The sequence below is a fragment of the Macaca thibetana genome, chromosome 5, assembly GCF_024542745.1.
Source record: "Macaca thibetana thibetana isolate TM-01 chromosome 5, ASM2454274v1, whole genome shotgun sequence".
In the NCBI taxonomy this organism is placed as follows: domain Eukaryota; kingdom Metazoa; phylum Chordata; class Mammalia; order Primates; family Cercopithecidae; genus Macaca; species Macaca thibetana.
Genome location: NC_065582.1, coordinates 81,316,870 through 81,338,147, shown reverse-complemented (window position 1 = coordinate 81,338,147; position 21,278 = coordinate 81,316,870). Strand labels below are relative to the sequence as shown.

Below are 21,278 nucleotides of genomic sequence, written 5' to 3'. Positions count from 1 at the left end.
TACCTGACAAAGCATCATGCCATGCTGATCTAAGGTCGACTCAGAGAGAGGAACAGCCTCTCTCCTCTAACAATCTGTAAGCCAAATAGTACATTTTCTCCAATTTACTCTCAATTCTGACCCTCTTCTATCACCATAACAAAAAGGTATCACAGGAAGACTGTGGCATCCTACTTAACTGGAATTTTTTGTTTTTGTTTTGCCACATCATGTAAAATCCAAGATTTACAGCATGATCACTACTCTTGGAAGTTCCTCACGTTACCTTTATACATGAACAGAACAGGGCTGGTTTTCACAAAGGAAACAGCTGATACGACATTAGGTACAAAAGACAGAAAAGTTTTGATGTACAAGCATTTAAAATTATTTTGCTTTGGGATGGGAGGAGGGAAATAGACCTCACATTTTTCTATCCTTCTCAATGTACTTCAAATTTTGTTTTACATATGGACCTAACATTTTTCTATCCTTCTCAATGGATATAGACCTAACATTTTTTTCTATCCTTCTCAATGTACTTCAAAGTTTGTTTTACATATGGACCTAACATTTTTCTATCCTTCTCAATGGATACAGACCTAACATTTTTCTATCCTTTTCAATGTACTTCAAATTTTGTTATACATATGGACATAAAAGATCCCAAAATATCCCTTTTGACCACTAGAACTACAGATATACACACACACACACCTCTTCATTTTATCCTTTTTTTTCTTTTTTTTTGTAGGACCATCGTTTGGTCCCACAAACAGTGACTACCCAGTGGCAAGAAGCAAAACAAAAGCCCAAATTTTACGTTCTAAATACCATTCCCCACTTAAATAAACAAGAGCTCCTTGGCAAATGGCAGCTTTTAGCTGGGGCAAGGAAAGTACAACATGAGCTGGAACACCTTTTTGTACCACTAAGAAGGGAAGTGCTCAAAGAATAACGGGGACATCTCATGAAGGCTCATCTGACAGACCACAGTCTACACACTAGTGAATAAAGCCACACTATGACAACAGCAAGGACAGGCGCCGCCCTCCCCGTCAAGCCCCTCCCAACTCTGCTCTCAGGTGCCTGAGGTCACTGAGCAGAGCCCTAGGTACTAGTGATTTACAAACTGTGTCTTCTGACCAGAACTCTACCCAAACTCAGACTACTGTCTCCTCAACCGCCTCTTAGTGCTCCACAGGCACCTCACCAGCAATTCACCATTACCCACCTTAGAGGCTCAGCTTCCTTTCTTGCCCTGTCCTCCACATGTAATGAGTCCCTTCTGTTCCCTACATCTCATTTGCAGCACACTAATTACCAGCACACTCAGCCTTCCTCATCTCTTCACAAGATCTATCTTCAAACAGGTCTTCTTCCCCTATCCAACTTTACACAACAGCCAGTGACAGGGAAGAAATCCACCAGGGACAGGATGCAAATGCAGTTGGAGACATGCTGAGCCTGAGGAAGTAGTGAAATTGGCCTGCCCTCCAGGGGCTTGCAGTCTAGTCAGAGCAGGGGAGCACAGACGTTACCTAAAAGAGTAAATACACATTAAAAGGAATATAGTTCCCTCAACTCCAGTAGGACATGACAAGATTCCTTCACTTACTCCTCCACACTATTACCACAAGACTGGTGACGGCACTACCACAGTGTGGAGGAGAGAGTGAGGGAAGGAAAGAATGGGTGTCTTCACCTATACATGAGACTGCTGGACTGGATTCATTGATTCAACCAATTCCTTGCTGTTCCATCAACAGTGAGGATGAAACGTGAGCCAAATTCAAACGGCACTTTCCTGATTTAAGTGGTCCTTACCTCTCTACTGACTGACATAAAAATCTACACCACTTAAGGCCTTCTAACTGTGGCACCAACCTCACCAACCTTTTATATCTCATCTGCCTCTCTATGCTTTTTTTAAAAGTAAAAACCATGAAACCCAATAAAATTTGATGAGAAAATCATCCATAAACACACTGTCCTGAAAGCATGGTCTTTTGTTTTGTGCAATCTTCTAGTTTTTCTCTTTGTTGCACACATTTTTACACAGCTATAATCAAACATATGACACGTCTATTCCGCTTGGCTATTCTGGTCTAACCACCTGTTTCTGACATCTTGTGGTTCTCTTGGAGCCACAAGGCTTACTGCTGGGCCCTATGAAATTCCTTCTTGACAGACTCATTCAGGAAGCTTACCCCCACACCTGGGTTCAATTACTGCACACATACAGATGGCTTCTCTTAGCCACATCTCTAAGTCCTTCCTTCCGGTTCACCGGACAGACGCATTACAAAAACTATTTCAATATACATTGCTCATTACCTACCCCTTTCCCTCAATTCTTCTACCTTTCCTATTACTGTCACATCTCAAGCCAAATTTGGGTCTGGTCCCCAAAGCCTATTCCTTCTCCTGTACTGCATGTCTACGTGAAGGAACTTGCCAGTAGAGCAAGTTCTCTCCCTTTCCTCTGGATTTCCTATCATCTAGTCCAGGAGCCAACACACTAAGGAAACAAGTGAAGTCTGATCCCTTTCCTTCCAGCAGGTAGAAGAGGAAGAAGAAAGTGAAGAAGGTTTTCCTGAGCACATATGTGTGACAAGGAAGGAAATGAAGATATCAGCATTCCCTGAAAACATGTAGGACAAGCCACAGACTGCTTCACCTAGAGGCATTGCCAGCAAGGACTGTTTTGGCACGGTGCAGAGCAACCCAGACTCTACTCTTTCCAAGCTGAGTATCCAAAGACATCTGAAGCTCAGCAAATAAATGAATGAGATGATGAGCAAGACAGTGCTCCTAAATCCTAGTCACCCTTCCTCAGACTTTCCAGAACTATGCTTCACATCCCAGCCCACAGCCAGAGCCCCAGTATCCACCCCAACCACTGAACACAGAATTACAAATCTTCTCGCTTCTTTCCTCTTAACTTCACTGTAAGATCTTAACTTCACTGTAAGACTGCACTGCATAGAGCAGTAATTAATAATTCCTTTCTTCCCTCCCACCCAAGGTTTCTATCTGCCTCTCTACCCCAAAGCTCCAAGAACAGACATTTCTGTTTTTCCCTAAATCAATACAGTAGCTAAACAAGACAATGGAACGGGTTGCCAGAGTTGTGTGTGTGTTTAATGTTTGTTTTTGTGGGAGTTTTTGTGAAGGGACCTGGAAGAACAAAGCAATCTGATCTCTCCTCCTTCCTTGGGATTATCATAAACTCACAGTCTTTCTTTTACTCAAACTGCTTGAGAGAGGGGGGAGAAATAAAGGAATGAGAGATGGACCCCTTGAACAAATATAAAGATATTAGAATTTTTCACAAACTGGTAAATTCATACTCTAAAGCATGGCAGCAATGAACTATTTTCTATTCTCATGACTAAAAATGCTTCCAAATTAAAGTAAGATGTTGACTATAAAGCTTTGTGTCAGTATATAAAGTTCTGTGCTGCTTATTTGCCATTCCCCTCCCCATCTATTCTCTGGTGTCCTGGGGCAGGGAGTGCAGGGGTCCCTCAGGGCTTCTCCTAGACGGGGCTGTTGTCCTCCTGCCTCGAGGGTGGAGGCATTAGCAGGCAACCAGAGGATGGACGGAGAAAAGTTTTGGGGGAGCTCTTCTCCCCACTATCAACTGCCTCAGCACTGTGATTCTGGCTGTGCCCGTGACCCTTCAAACAGCTTCTGCCCAGCGGCCCTCCCACAGCTACAGCTCCCACCTGGCTTCAGAAACACAGATTCCTGCTCTCACCCCTTTGGGACTGGCTAACGCTGCTTAATGCCACTAGTCCCTGGACATCTCAGCAACTCCTTGTAGGTTCCCTTAACTCTGACCATCCTTCTTTAAATACTCGCTTCATTGAATTATGCTCAAAGCCTCATCTGAGTGTGCCTTCTGCTTCCTGCTGGGAGCTGACTGACACAGGTTCCCCTCACCCAATCTCAGCTCTCTGGCTTGCTGCCACTTATCACTGAGATCCACTATCCACTTCAGAGCCAAACATAGATCTGCTTCTGACTCAGCTTTCTCATGTACCATCCCTAACTTTACTTAAAACATCCTTCTGATGTCTCCATTTACTCACTTAAAATGTAGTTTGTAATTCAGCAACTCTATAAAGCTTTCTCAGATTTATTCAACACTGTACTACCACACACTAGTCTGAAAGAAATTATGTCAACTCTTCCCTTTGCAATCAGCAGGACACCAATATTCTATGTTTAATAAACACTAACAGGCTCTGACTTGGCATAAGTGAAACGCATTCTTCCCCTCCAGGACATTGGTCAATCATCGGTAATTCAAAGAACTTGCCATCTGGAAATATATCACCTTGCAATCACCGATGTGGGTATTAAAGACTTCTCAATCCTTCCCAGCTACAGAGTGGTCTAAGAACAGTCACACTGATAGTGCTGTGCACAGGACAGTAGCCCAGATGTGGTAATCAAAGTACTTCTAAGATGAGGGGAGGAGGAGGAGGAAGAGGTAAGAAAAGAAATCCTAGATTAAGAAAATAAATAAATAAATTCCCTGCTTTCTCTCCCCTGAACACATCAGAACTGACTTGTTATTGGCTTCCTAAAAGAGTGAACAAGAACTACAAAGTAAACTCCTTGGTCTGTTGCTTATTTGCCTCAGTATAAAAATGGAAAAATAAAATAACACTCCAATTTGTGTTGTTTGATGTATGGCTAATAACTGGCTCTCAGCTACTTTAAACAAAGTTGCAATCATTCATTATGCAACACATTCTCTAAATGACTTAAAATGGTTGGCTCACAAAGAAGAGTGCGAAACAGATGTAATATGAAAGTCCCTAATTATGAACAATTCCTTGATAAGACCCTTTCAACAATGCCAACAACTAATTTACTAACATCAGTTCCAGATATGAATTCAATTTTTGGCAAAAATTTAAATAACATGGTCACAGCAAGTCCTCCATTAAACATGTTTCTGTTCACCAGCAGAAAACAGAAGAGTACAGATAATAAACTACCAGATGCTTCTGGTTGCAAATCACAGAAAACCCAACTAGAAGTATCTTAAATAATTTGAATATATGCTATCTCTTTGAATAAGAAATCTGGAGATAAATGATTCCCTGGTTGGATGAGAAACTCACAGTATAAGGACAAAAGTTAGCATATTTGGAATTTTCATGAATATAAAATGGTTGCAGGAACTCCAAACATCCAAAACAGGAAGAAAGAGAAGGGTGAAAAAAACAGAATTTGTTTGGCATAAGCCAAACTGTCAGAAAGAGAATCTTTCCTGAAAACCCTCTTCCTTAGAGCTCAATGGCCAGAAATGACTTAATGCACTGACCCTTAAATCACACACTGACAAAAAAGAGTGAGACATCATTATTAACTTATATCAGTCATTATTCATTCCTGTATATTGGGCCTAAAACATGTTAGCCAAAAAGAAGAGAAATGAGCTGTTATACAGGCAGCACTAAGTACAGCACTCAAAGAAGTTTCTGTATGAGTAATTTAAGCCAAATATTTGCTTCAAATTCAGGAGTAAAGCATAAAAGGGTAAAAAGGGATCCCACACTCAAAAACCCTAAAGGAGCCAAGAAAGAAATGTGAATGAGTTAAGCAGACTAGGTATGAACTACGGAGCACTGAAGAGTGGGTGGCCCATCTGAGGCCTCCAGTTCTTAACCCATTTTATTAAATTCATAACACTTCAAATTTCAGCAGTCTACAGCAGAGCTTAGGTATAAACAGATATTCTTGCTCTAACCTTCACATGAATAATGTCTAGCTTCAGTTCACACAACAAAAATTAAGGCACCTGTATTACCATGCTGCTCTGAAGAAATGCCCAAGACCGGGTAACTTATAAAGAAAAGAGGTTTAATTGACTCACAGTTCCACACAGCTGGGGAGGCCTCAGGAAACTTACAATCATGGTGGAAGGGGAAGCAAACACATCGTTCTTCACATGGTGGCAGGAGAGAGAATGAGAACCAAGCAAAAGGGGAAGCCCCTTATAAAACCATCAGACCTTTTGAGAACTTACTGTCATGGAGGAAACAACCCCTATGATTCAACTACCTCCCACTGGGTCCCTCCCATGACAGATGCGGATTATGGGAACTACAATTCAAGATGAGATTTGGGAGGACAGCCAAACCATATCAACAACTTAATCTCTTACTACATAACAGTACAGTTTAAAGTCCCTTACACATCTTATCTCATTTCACTTTTTAAAGTAAAATGTTATGCTTTGGGTACCATCAATATCCTCATCAATTGTCCATGAGCCTTAGAGAGAAAAGTAATTTCCCCACAAACACATAACTGCTAGGTGGTGAAGCAGAGTCTGAACACAGAACTCTGAATGCCTACCAGGAGCATTCTGGAGTTCACTGACACTAACACAAACACAAATGAAATGCCTGCTCTTTCCCAGTTGTTCTGCAGTTGCTTGGAATGAGGGTTTCTGGTTCACAAACACGGCTTGGTGGCCAGCTATATACCCCAAAAAGGCAAACACATTCACCTGCCCTTTCTCAGCCACATCCATCTGATTTCTACACAGAAAATATGAAAGAGAGCAGCACCAGTGCTTAGGGCCAAACCATCTCTGCAGTGGGTGGGAATTAATTAGGAGCACAACTGCAGGATGCTTCAAATTTTAAGGCTTAAAAAAGCCTCCCCAAATCTACAGTGAATGCTGTTCCCTGATACAGAATCTTCAATTTGCAGGTATAGAAAGAGTATGGGTGCATCAAGGTAAGCACATCATTTACCCACCTCTGTGTCAAAGACCTAATAGCAGGAAGTTTGAAATAAAAATCCTGTCCTGGAGTGCTTTATAATATAGAAAGCAGTATTATAAAGAACAGCATCTGCAGCTTCTCTATTCTCCTCTTAAACAACTTTTTCTGTTATTGTTTAATGTCTCTCTCTTCTATACCATAAGCTCCTAGAGTACTTATTTATGGATCCTCAGCACATGGCATACTGGCATATAAAGATCCACAAACATTTTTTAAATGAAGTGAACATGGTAAAAGTTCCATTGTTCTATTATTTGCTGCGATACATGACATTCATATATTGGAAGTACACAGTGTATATCTGGTGATGTTAGGCTTAACCAGCTGATTCTTCCTTGTTAAGTTTCTTTTACTTCTGTAATTCTATACCAAAAATTTGTACCCAAAGACAGTTTGATGAATTGTTTTGAGAATAATTTCTACACACAGTGTTGTTTCTTTTAATTTTTGCTTTAAACAACTTTCTCTATTGTTTAAATCATGGTCATGTTTCATTGGTACAATGGTATGATACAATGCTCATATATCATTATTTGCTGTGATACATCACCATATATACACTGTGCACTTCCAATATATGAATGTCACGTAAAACATTCTGAGATACATGACATTCATATATATATATATGTGTGTGTGTATATATATATGTCACGTAAAACATTCTGACATAAAAAGCATATTTATATGAGTGAATTATTCAAATAATATTCTATAGTTCCATTCAGTTTTAACATGTGAGTTTTATAATAAACGAAAGGTAAATTCTATATTAGCATCTAGCTTCCAGGGTATTCAAAATAATGTCAAATCAAGTTATACCACTATAATGAAACTACACAGGTTTTGATTGACTACCTTTCTTTACATATTCCACTGCTATATTTACCTGTACTCATCATTGTTTTACATTTTAGTAAGCACTAGAAAAAATCTTCTAGAACTTTCTCTCCAAGCCGACCCCTATTAGGTAATTAAATCCATGTCTTACCAGCATTCATATCTTTAAATTTCTGCTTTAGCTCAGTAGGAGTAAGACGATACTGATCAAGACCATCATTCCAATAAACTCGATCCAAGACTTGAAGATCTCCTCCAATCAGCCAATCTCCTTGTTCCATAACCATCTAATAGGAAGGAAAAAAAATTTAATGGAAACGGAGATCAAAATAAGTAAAAACATTTCTCTCATATAAGCTAAACACAGTCATTGTAAGCTACTCTCATCTTAAATGAGGTAAATCTGACTTATCAACTAAATTGGCATTAGAAATGCTATAAAATTATAATCGATTTTGTGATTTCCCAAAAAACTTGTGAAATAACTATCTTTACATATGAAAGGCAAACAAAAGCAATGTGAATAATTATACCTTTTCAAGTAACAAAAACATTCTTTTCATTATTATTGTACATTGATTAACAGAACAATTTGTAGCCCTCGGTCATCCCACACTCTGTGTTCTCCAATCCTAACCTTTTGAAGAATTAATGATCATTGAGTTAGATAAAAATTCATGCCTTCCAGTCTCCACACCACCTCAAATTTCTTACAATTTTACTACTTTCTTTCCCTGCATCTGAAAGGAGGAGCTATTACCCTCCAGGACCTGTTCATTTTTGCAAGGCAGCTCCAGCCCTCCTTTTCCCCATGAGGCTTTGGCTTATGTGCCAACAACGTGCCCAGCTTCTTTCTCAGTCCACCTTAACACACCTAACAACTGACAGAAATTTGACTTCAATAACATTCCACATACAACATACACATATAATAAATGAGGTACTTTGATGAGAAATTATATTTCACTGCTTTCACAAACCACCCTGGTGAGGGCTCCCTTAGCCTCTACCTCACATGCTCATTATAAGTACACGCCTAAGCATACGACAAGACTGTATACTCCAAGAGCTGAAACACTGTGCCGGTGGTGTCCCTGGCCCTGCATTCCCAGCATCAGCACCTAGCTCAGTGCCATGTATTTAATAGAGATTTAAAATATGTTTGCTGAATAAATATTTATCTGGACCAAAATGACAAGAGCATAAACACTCATCACACTAATCTAAGGTCCACTCTCTATTCTGCAAAATATTAACAATTCCAATGAAAAGTCAATACACAGAAAATGCCCACATTTCAGCACAAACGTCACTGGCAAATCAGGATAAAATGCGCGAGGTTTTTTCAGCACCTTAATGTAGGGGTGGTTCCTGCATGTTGTTCCCCACTGTCTGGCACAGCGCTCCTCTTTCCTGTGCTCAAAAAACTCTGGATTGCGAAGAATGGCCACACGGCGGCCCTCATACATCAGAGCAAATGCTGTACAGCCATCCAGCCTCTCTTTATCTTCATGAGTAGCAGTCAGAACTATAGGTACTGACAAGTTAATGACACCTCCTGCAGAGCACAAAAGAACATGAAGCACACAGCTTGGATTACTCAACAGGCTTTACTTATATCCACCTTTCACTTCAGGGGACACTTTTCAAATAAAAAAAGGTTGTGGGTCCAGTGACAGTATTCAACTGGTACCTGGCACAGAAAAACGAAAGACAGAACAAGCTATAAGGAACAGGGAGAATAAGCAATGAGCTCAGAAGTTAAAAAAAAAAAAAAAAAAAAAAGCAAAAATTAAAAGAATCAAATTGTCTTTGGGTACATTTTGGCATAGAATTACATAAGTAAAACAAACTGTTTAACAAGAAAGAATCAGCTGGTTAAGCCTAAAATCACTAAATATATATTGTGCACTTCCAATTTTCCAATATATGAAACAGACAAAGAACTACGATTCTGGGCCTTTTCAGGAAAAATTTACATCCTTGTTGATAACAGGATGACATAATAACTATAATTTATGTGACAAGCTGATTAAGTATACTTGAGTATCCTTGAGATAGGAAGACAGAACTATCCAAAAAGTCTTTTTTTAATACAGTCAAATTCAAACTGATATCAGCTATCACTAACCAAAAATAAAGACAGTAATGGTTGCATTTAAACCAAAATGTGTTGTCAGTGATACTAAAGGCACGGTCTCAGCATGCAACCTTGCAAGCTGTAAAAATCTTTTTTCTACTCATCATCTATAGGTTAGAAAAATAAAAAAATGTGCTCTCATATTCACATCTGGACTATTTATATACTAAAGAAATCATATTTTTGGACATTCTTTGAACAAAGTATGTCAACCAGAGTAATGAAAACTGCTTGGCTGCTTTTTAAATTACTACCACTAGGTAAAGTGTAACATGGAAAATGAATAGGTAGATTTGCACCAAGTCCAAGACTAAATCATTATAAAGGAGGTAGTCCACAAGACTTTGCAATTAGTTCCAAGGAAGAAAATCAAAATGTATTATTTAATCTTTATGTTCTTGTGATAAAGTTTCTTGAGAAGAATGATTAGGAATTATGTTTTCTAATATCTATTTCACCACCCAGTTAAAAGAAGTCACAAAACAAAAAAACTTGGTAGCAATTATAGTAGGGTTCTGTGACATTTAAAAATATTTTCATAAGGTAGTAAATTAATCTTACCAACAGTATACAACACAAAATTAAAGGCTGCTGGATTATAATGATAATACGTTGGACATCTTTTTTTTTTTTTTTTTTTTTTGAGACAGAGTCTCGTCCTTTCGCCCAGGCTAGAATACAGTGGCACCATGATCTTGGCTCACCACACCCTCCACTTCCTAGATTCAAGCGATTCTCCTGCCTCAGCCTCCCAAGTAGCTGGGATTAGAGGCACAAACCACCACCTCAGGTGATCCACTCTTCTCCAGTGATCCACTCGCCTCAGCCTCTCAAAGTGCTGAGATTACAGGCATGAGCCACCGTGCCTGGCCAACATCAACTTCTTTGACAATTTTTTGTTAATGTTTTAAAAGAATAGAAAGGACCACATTTTTAGCCACATATTTCAGAATTCCTTAACTAGGACTCCACAATTCCTCATTAGAAGGCTCAAGCATGAGCTTCAGTACCACAAAAAGCAGCACACACATGCCCTGGGTGGGAAGCAGCTTTCCACAGTGATCAGGCAAAAACAGCATAGAATAACTGTATGTGTTTTACAATCCATCCTCAGCCCTGATCCCTAGATTTCCCTCTCTCTCTAAAATAAGTAAGAGTCAGGAAAGGGAAAAACAAAAATGAGGTATCACGATTCACTTAAATAAAGTGTTCGGTACTGATATAACTTAGTCTTATAAAGCTACCTCTACTAAGATGTTTCCCTACTACTATTTGTAAACAGTGACAAATCTCTGCAACTACACAATTTCTCTGCCATATATAATATAATTTTGAATGTAAAATGTCTTACCATCCAGAAGACAATCAAAATGAAGGCACTGCAAGTACTCCCTCTCTCTCATAAAGCCATTCAATGGGGTTGCCCAACCTTCTGCCAAAACCTGCACCCACTGCATATCCACCTAGTAAATTTGAAAGTAAAGCAAAATTTTCTATTGCATGTATATATGAGCAAAAGCAGTGATGATCTTCAGGAATTTAATTTTGAAAGCAATGGAAACAGTGTAAGGATGAGTATAGATTATACCAAACTAACAAAGAATAAGGGCACTAGGAAAACATTTCCTTTTCCTATTAAATTTAAATAACATTAGGCCTCCAAGTATTTCTAATAAGGACAGCCTCTCCTAAACTCGTGGTTCTCAACCTTTACCTCAAACCCCTGGAAAGCTTGCTAAAATGATGATTGCTTCACCTGCAGAGTTTGATTCAGTCAGCTTGCTGTGGAGACCAAGAATCTGTATTTCTAAAATGTTCCCAGAAAATGCTAACAGTGATGATCTAACACTTTGATAACCACTGTCCTTAACCAAGAGAAACTTTATGGCCAGATGAGGTGGCTCACGCCAGTAATTCCAGCACTTTGGAGGCCAAAGCAGGCAGATCACCTGACATCAGGAGCTCAAGACCAGCCTGGCCAACATGATGAAACCCAGTCTCTACTAAAAATACAAACAATTAGCCAGGTGTGGTGGTGCATGCCTGTAGTCCCAGCTACTTGGGAGGCTGAGGCATGAGAATCGCTTGAGCCAGGAATCGCTTGAGCCCAGTAGGTAGAGGTTGCAGTGAGCTGAGATCACACCACTGCACTCCAGCCTGGGCAGTAGACTGACACTATGTCTCAAAAAAAAAAAAAAAAAAGGCCTTAGGAGACAAGGAAACTCAAATGACCAATAAATGTATGCAAAAGATGGTTGTGCTCATAAATCATCAGGGAAATGTAAAATGATGGCATAATCATTTCACAGAGAAGACTTCGACTTTATCTATAAAGCTGCATTTTATTTGACAGTTTGGTACCTATACAGTGCACCCAAGCACACGGCTTATGATCTCCAAAAGGAACTAGGGCTGGTTGGAGAAAAGGCTGAGTCCAATTATAGGACTAGAGGGTACAAAGTGAGCCTGGAACATCTTGCTGAGCCAGGAAGCAAGGAATCTTTCCAAGATTAACAAAATCTTGTTGGAAAGACACAGGCATCACCCCACTGGCCAGCTAAGACCATTTAAACTTCAAAACGGAAATATTGGCTGAGGTCACTTGACATACAATAAATAAGAAGAGCCTTGGTCCATCAAGTGACTCGCAAAAAAAGTGACCATAAAGTACTGTATTCTCTGTATTCTAAAAAAAGGTGTATAGAATTAAGTACCTTCTGTTCTGTGGTCTTGTTAGAAAAAAAAAAAAAAAAAGGGAAGCCACTGTACTCCAGTCTGGGCAACACAGCGAGACTCCGTCTCCAAAAAAAAAAAAAAAGGAGAAAATTTAAATAAAATATTTTCCAAGAAAAGTCTCTTTTACCCATGACAGAGTACTCTTCATTTTGCAAGACTATTATTTCTTGAACTTTGAGATTTTTAGCATATCCCATCAGAAAATTAAAGGACCAATGAACAATGTACTTATCGTTAACGTAAGCTGGATATGCTCATTTTTTAACTGGGCATACAGCAGTGGCTCTCCATTGAGAAAGATAAAGCACCTGGCCGAGTGGTGTGCAGTAAAATGCAGCCTACTCTTTACTCCCAGAGTATGTTTGCCAATGTGTTCCACTGCAAAATCAAATACTGGTAAAGTACTCTCCTGCTTCAATTCACAGGAAAAAAATTGTATTCATGGAGAAATTTTTTTTTCCAAAACCTTTGATGGTGGCTACTACTTGTTTCTACTGGAATTCAATTCTAGATGGTATCTGTTAGGGGTTGAACGTCTGTGTCCTCTCAAAATTCCTATATTGAAGCCCTAACTCCAATGCTACCATACTTAGAAACAGGGCATGTGAGGAGGTACAAAGAATGGCAGTGTGCCTTCCAGATGCTCTGCCAACTGAAGAAATTTGAGAACCAATGAATTGAAAAAAACATTCCATTTAGAAAAATCTACTGTCTTTCTGGATTCTAGAATCTGACATGTAAATTTATAGTCATTCATTCTCCTTCTCTCTGCCTTTGTCTGTGTGTATTCACTCCATGCAGTCTGTAAACAATAAATTCTGTTGTTCTTTTGTAACAGTTCACTTCCTGAGCTGCTCTGCTCTGTGGTTCTCCCTTCTTGTCATTCCCTGGGATGTCCTGGTTTCTGGTCAGAGACCCAATCACACACACAAAGTGCACCAATATAATTTACTCCCATCAGGGATTTCGGTAACAACTTAAAGAGTCTTTCTTCAAGCCTAGAAGTTTTGTTTTGTTTTCCTTTCTCCTTACTTTCAGATGTGGCACTTCCCTGGGTATTTTGGGTTTTTACTATATTAAAAGAAAGGATGGGGAATCCAGCTTCCAGTCCAAATACTTTTAATCTCCCTTTTTTTAAAGTATACATAAATTATAAAACTTAAAATTCTCTAAGATTTGAAAATGATAAATTATAGTTTCCATTCTCATCATGCTTAACTAAGCAGTTGTTTTGGGAAAGACAGCTAATGATATCATCAGAGCTAAGATACACAATAAAATTATTCTTAACCATATAAGATGGAGAGAGTCAAGTTTTGGCAAGGGATTAGAAAATATGTCTGAAGGGGAGAATGTTTACTTAATAACTATGGATTAGTATTTCTTGACCTTTTAGGACACATTATTTCTGATATGCCTAAAGATCTCATATAATATTTGTTCTTTGATAGTTCAAAATAAATAAATATTATTACTCAAAGCAAATCAAAATCATGGTAATTTGGGAACGTGGTTGCACAAATTAAACACATTCCCCATCCTTAGAAATTGTGATATATACCACAACATCTTTGCCCCCCAGCTAATACCACCCCAGGCCTCAAATACTGCTGTAAGTCACAAATTTAACAAACTACTGTACATAAGGCTGTATCACTTGGTGTGAAAAGCAACAAAGAACTTACTTTGTTAATTTTCAGTGCTGGTAATGTTTCTGCATCTGTTTTTGCCAAATGAAGTTTATTTTCTGGCACATATAGTTCTTTTACTTCATAAGATGCATCCACAGGTACAATATCCTACATAACAACAGGAGTACAATTTAAATGTTTGGTTCAAGAATTTAGAGTTCACCAAAGGTATCTTAATGAAGAAAATCTCTCAAAATGAAACCAAAAAGTAGTATAAAAGAAGGCTGTGAGTGCTATGTTCCCCTCAATCAATACTCTCAAGCAGATAGTATCCCACATACAAGAAGTAATTAAGCACAATGTCCCATTAACTACTGGGAAATAATAAATTCCTAAAATAGACTACATATGTCAAAATCAGGCAACTACAAATGAGAGTGGTCTCAAGTAAGAGGTAACAACAAAAAGAATTTGGAAACAAGCAAACAAAAACCACCTGAACCATCACACTTATTATCTTTACCATATCATGATACCATTTTATTCCAGCTTTTATATATACCTTTATCACCACTGTCAGGAAAGCCACCTTTTACCCACACAACACAGTATTCTAGAATGTCAGCTTTACTTCCACCACTGTGGTTTGAAAATCAGAACTTTTTGATCCCACATGAAATGCAGCCTGGAATTTTTATCCAAGCTCCATGTACTCATTTATAAAACACTGGGATGGTGTTTTTCCCCATTTATACTACAAGTACATATTTGTGAAAACAACATAACCATTTACATACTGCTCATTAGGAGCTCTTTACAAGGTTTGTTCACAACACTTGACATATCCCTAAGCATAATTACTAAATGTGTCTAATCACTTTAAACACATCTGTCAGGTAACCTCTACAACCATGAAAAACTGGCACTGATGGAGGGCTTTTCATAGATGTGTCCAACACTTTGTTATTCGAAATAAAGTAATTCTCAGAAGAATGAGAAGATAAGCCAAAGACTGGGAGAAAAATATGCTCAAAAGGCATATCTTTAGATAAAGGATTGTTATCCAAAAATATATAAAATAAACAATTAAAACTCACCAATAAGAAAATGAACAACCGAAATTTAAAACTGGGCAAAAGACCTGAATAGACATCTCACCAAAGAAGATACAGATTATAAATAAGCATATGAAAAGATGTTCAACATCATTAGGAAATTGCAAATCAAAACGAGACAGCACAATACACCTATCAGAATAGCCAAAATCCAAAACACTGACAACATCTAATGTTGCCAAGGATATGGAGCAATAGGAACCCTCGTTCATAGCTGGTGGGGATGCAAAATGGTACAGCCACTTTGGAAAACATTTTGCCAGTTTGTTACAAAACTAAATATACTCTTACCAGCAATTTCACTCCTTGAAATTCACCCAAATGAGATGAAATCGTACCTCCACTCAAAAATCTGCACAGGGTGTTTAAAGCAGCTCTGTTCAGAATTGCCAAAAGTTGACAGCAACAATGTGTCTTTAGTAGGTGAATAAACAAACTGTAGAACATCTAGACAATGCAATATTAGTCAACACTAAGAAGAAATGAGCTCCACGAAAACATGGAAGAACCTTAAGTGAGAACTGCTAAGTGAAAGCAGCCAATCTGAAAAGGGTACGGACTATATGATTCCAACTACATGACATCAATTTTGCTGTGAACCTGAAACTTCTCTTTAAAAAAGTCTGCTTTTTTAAAAAACAATACAAAACAACAAAAAATTAATTCAAGATGAAAGAACTGGATTTTTAAGGACACTCTCCACTATTTTTCCTGAGGAATAGATGTTCTTTAGAAAGAAACTTCAATTTATATTTGGTCTTACATGATATGTTCAGTAGGGAAAAAAAGGCAGATATGTCGATCAAAGCCACATGACTTCATGAAAGACCTAGGTGCTACCACTCAACCAATCAACAACTATGGGTTCTGAAAACCTAAAAAGAACTATTCTCTTACATTTCTCCTAGTTTCTCACACATCCTGTTTCCTCAAAGACAGAACAAGAGACAGTTCAGCAGTGGCTAAATATGTGCCAAAATCAGGCTCCTCCTACTGGTAAATTCAAAGTCTCTGTCCTGTCTAATAATTAAAAAATAAATAAATAAAAGAAGAACAAACATCAAGGAAAAGAAAAAGAAATGTTAAAATCAAAAGACAGACAAGAAATAAACACTGCTATACACAATAGCAAATTCAGCCAGCTGCGCTGCTCCTCGGGTGCAGACATGAACGGCATTTTCTGGAGGCCCCTTGTCCCTCCAGGGTCTCACTGTTCACAGGAGGAAAGCAGAAAAGTGTGTGAGGCACAAACCCAGCACAGCATTAGACACTTCATATACCTGCCAAATCTTCTGCAATTAAGCTTCCAGCAGGCACCCATAGCCGAAAGCTAACTATTGTGTTTACTGAGGGTAAATAACACATGAGGGCATTAAAAAATAATGGTGAAAGAAGAATGCTCCACCAGCTGCTTCTGTGTGCTCTTTGTAGATACAAATATGAATGATACAACCAGGTACTAATGGGGCAGATTATTTCTAATGAACCCACACTATAGAGGGCATGTCTTAAATTTTGCCAAGGAGTTCAAAGCAGTGACAAGTAAATATACATAGTTTATACATAATACCAGGAGGAGAAATCACATATAGAAGAAAAAAAGGACTCTTCCTTAAATCCAGCATGAGATACAGCTTATCTTCCAACTCCAGAATTATTTTAATACATTTATTTTAAATTATAAAATAGCAGCAAAGAGAACTTGGGAATGAGAAAAACAAATCACCCTGTATCCCAGATATGGTTATCATTGCCATTTTTCTATCTTCCCTTTGATCTGGTCTCCATCCATAGGCACATCACAGGACAAATGGTAGTTTAGCAGTCTGTACAAAGCCTATTATTTCAAGTAGAAAATAATAATTTAGAGTCAATTTTTCCTGGAATGACAATATGATGCGCATTAAGTGAACTACACATACATTCCGTATGTTCAATTAGCTTCTTGGATATGTAAAGCCTCCAAAGATGCCTTGAGGCATACAGATTCTCTGCAGCTACAAAGTAAAGAATTGAAATCCTCTATACTAGGGGGAGAAAACACTAAACATAACAAGTTACACAAAAAGTCAGACTTTTGTGAGGAAGAGTATGACACGGTTTCACTCGACATTTACATATTTACATAATCACAAAGCTTCAGGGGCATAACATCTTCAAAACCAACAAGATACAAAAAGCAACAGGGGTCTATAGGTCAGTTATTTCCAATATTCTTATCACTAAGAATATGAAGTAAAAAAAGAGGGCAGAGGCTGTTTATATTTAAGATCTGAGTTCCAATTCTAAGAGTGCAATCTTAAGCATCTTACAACGTGTCTCCCCAGTTGTTTAAAAAAAAAAAATACAGAAAGATACACACATACATGTTACAGGGCTGTTGTGACAATCTAGTGACTCAAAGTACCTGAACAGTGGAGGATAACATTAGTGAGAACTGACTACACCACCAGACATTGTTCTAAGGGCTTCATGTGAATTTTAATCCATTAATCTTCACACAGTCTTACTTACGAAGGCAGAAGAAACTACTGCTATCCCCTCTTTACAGAGGAAATCGAGGCCCAAGAGAGGTCAACGACTTGACCCAAATCCCTGCAATACTGTCTTTCAATGGACTTAACACAAAAAGAATACTCAATAATTAGACTACATTTGCTACATGCCAGGAACTGTTTAAGCACTCGGCATATATCAACTCATAGAATCCTCTGCACAATCCTGAGACAGGCACTTTAATTATTTCCCATTTCACAGACGAGTGAATTGAAGCCCAAGAAACTAGACTATATCTTCCAAGGTCATACAGTTGAGAAATATTGAAAACTAAGGTATTAAGTATTTTGTCACACAAATTTTTCTTATTTTCATGATTTTATTAAACATAATTCCCAAGTTTTTAATCAGCACGTGATCTTTCAATGCGTTGCCAAGGTTCTAGAGAAAAATAAAAGATATTCAATATTCCAGTTAGGCCTAAACAGTTCTACTAAAGACAAGTAAGCAATTTGCAACCGACTGTTCCAAACCCTGCCACTGTGAATAATCAAGAACCTCCATTTCCACTACTGAGTATCCCTTAGCAGGACACGCAGCCTGGGAACAAATGACAAAGGACTCCAGAGAAGAGAAGAATCTCATTCTCAACTTCAATGATAAGAAAAACTCTATATAAAACTTTCTTTGCCATCTCTGAAATGTATATTATTGTAAGGATGCGATATCTTTTTGTACGCTGACTATGGGGCTTGACTAGTCTTCCCTAGGTTTACTGCTGAAAATTGTCACAGTCCTAGAGAAGCAGAGGAAAGCATGCAGCAGACACATCTTCTGATTTTTACTGGCTACAACAAGGCATGTTTAGCTGGTTTCCTAAACCAGCATCCCTAGTTCAGCTCACAAAGACTGAAGACCAGCAGCAGTGTGCATGGCCCAACGCAATGCTCCAGGCACAGGGCTGGGGCTATTCTCTTCCCTCCACCCCGAAGCCCCCACAACACCTAGAGCACACTCAGGTGCGTCTCTGCTTCCTCTGAAGAGATGTCCCAAATAAGAACTCTGCACTAATGAATATTTCCATAGATGATGTCTAGATGTCTACCATTACCTTCCAACTACATCCCCAAGTTAAAAAAAAAAAATGTACAAATAATTTGCGATCAAATCTGTCTCCAAGGTAACTATTTTGAACACGAAAAGGACAATATCTATACTGTAAGCCCCATCAAATTACTGAAATGTTTTGTGCACTAATAAAGTTATTCATAATTGAGCATAAATTTTTTATTAATGTGCTACTTTACATGTATTAACAAAGGTTATAACCACTTTCTTTTCAAGAAAGGAAATTTTTTCATTATTTTGTTTTTGAGTCAAAATAACGTTTTCATTAGAAGCATTTCATGAAACTCTTCCCTTTTCAAAATTCACACCAACAATATTTTTAAATGGATTTTAGCCTCACAACTTCAATACAAAATTCTTCTCATACCTAACCAATGCCAAAATAAACATTCAAAAGGTTGCTACTGTTTTTCTCTTCTAAAAAAGATACATAGAGTGAACGTTTTGGGAATTAATGCAAAAATAGCATGAATCAAGAGGAACTGGGAGCATCTGCTCAGTCTGTGGAAATGTGTTATACACAGATTCTATGTGTAAAGACAAAAGGACTCAGTCTCTAACAGGAATATAAAAAGAATCTTAAACATGCAGATGCTGCCAGCTTCTAGCACATTCCAGTGACAAATCTCAGTTTCCAAAACCACTACTAAACATCTGAAAGGAGCAAAACCACCTCAAAGTGAGACAAGATATCTGGACAACAGAAAGTTGAAGTCCCTGCCACATGAGCTATCCACTTTATTTGGGATTCATTAGGATTTCCACAGACAGAGCTATTAGAAACAACGTGCTCTTCTTCAATTTGTACATATAAAACCCTTTGTTTCATGAAATGTCCTTTAAAACACAAATAGATCCCAAGCCAGGCCAGGAAAAAGTCTGCACATACCTGGACACCTCACCTCCAATCTGAAAGCTCCAGTCACCCAGCACTGAAGGGGGCTCAGGGAGGTCCTAGGAGTCCTCCTGAGCAGGGGATCAGTAAACGACCTACACTCTACTATTAATGAGAGGTGAATTCTGTAACCTCTAAGTCTAGAGATATTATAAATTTATAAGTATTAATTTTAAAAAATGTAACACAGGGTACTCAGAACGTTTTTTGTTTGACTTTGACAGTCTAAGATCTAACATATGTTGTATCTAGAAACAGACAACTGTTTTTGTTTTCACCTGGAAACTGGCAGGCAGGGCAAACAACCCGCACTACATGAAAGTGGTAGCTCTCGCCTCTCATTTTAATCTTCCTAAAGAACTCTGAACATGTTAATACAATGATTCCACATTTTAAGTTTTCCTTTAAATACTTTCTGTACTTTTTTCTTGAGCCAAATCTGCCCAACAGATTTGAACGCAAGGGCACATTCATATTTTTATGTAACTATTAAATTTCTATTATCTAAACTACATGCATCCAAAGCATGAACACCAAACGACATTCTGGCAACACTTTAAAACTAAGCTGCAAAGTCTGGCTTTTATGTGCAGCATAAAACCCACTTAGAGCACTAAATCACCATTTCTTAAAAAGACAAACCTTTAAATAATTTATAGCACTAGTAAATCTAAAGTTCCTGGTAGATTTTAAAACAGTATTTAAAATATCACTTTAGATTAAAACCAGCAGCAAGAAGTCTACTTCCTTATGTCATAACAAGCCAAGTTAAAATGCAATACTAGCAGGCCATCTAGTGACCAATTTAGGGTCTAGGAAAATAAAAAATCCTGATTTGTTAGTGTCTTCTATTTTCTTAAATAAATACATACCAAACAAAGAAAATGAAGATGCTGTGAGAAAACGCTGAGAAATGCAGTCTTTATATGAATGACCACTTTATCTATCCCGATTATATTACATAGTCACAGTGAAAGAGAAGGCAACCCAGAAAATGACAGAGAATTCTTAACTTTATGTAAAGTACCCATGGTAACCAAAGTACCCATGGTAACCAAAGGACCCATCATCCCATATTATCCATTGTACAGCATACTAAAAACATTTTTCTTGGACAATGAAATAAATACTGTATCTTACTGAAGACCATTAAACTCTTCCAGTTACAATTCACTTCCGAAGAGTCTCTCCAAAGGAATACAGAGCAACAGATAAAAGCAAACTCTACCTACCACTATTATTTCCATGAAGACAGTGCTTTTCAAACACTTTCATTCTCTGGGAAGTCCCAGACTATAGTACTTTCTTCTCTCTAATAAAAAGTGGTATACAATGGGAAATATATACAGTGTTTGGTCTTTGTCCTCAGTTCTTGGCACAGAGCTCCTAAAACCCTTGAAATCCCCTAAGTGATCAATGTGTCTCTGGAGTGCTGAGGAGAGGACTCTTGGCTGAAGACAGCTTCATGATGGCGGCTGGGACCAGAAAGTCCAAGTCACCATC

General features: G+C 38.2%; 1 protein-coding gene across 3 annotated transcripts in view; it reads right to left on the bottom strand.

Annotated features, from left to right (window-relative positions):
- Window positions 1-21,278, bottom strand: part of PAPSS1 (3'-phosphoadenosine 5'-phosphosulfate synthase 1) — a 102,711-nt gene that overhangs the window by 34,690 nt on the left and 46,743 nt on the right. For all 3 annotated transcript variants that reach the window (XM_050790997.1, XM_050790998.1, XM_050790999.1), the window contains exons 6-9: window positions 14,196-14,309; window positions 11,126-11,237; window positions 8,987-9,192; window positions 7,786-7,921 (exon numbers count right to left, since the gene is read on the bottom strand). In XM_050790997.1, coding sequence (XP_050646954.1) covers window positions 7,786-7,921; window positions 8,987-9,192; window positions 11,126-11,237; window positions 14,196-14,309 — 568 coding nt within the window. The remainder of the gene's footprint in view (window positions 1-7,785; window positions 7,922-8,986; window positions 9,193-11,125; window positions 11,238-14,195; window positions 14,310-21,278) is intronic.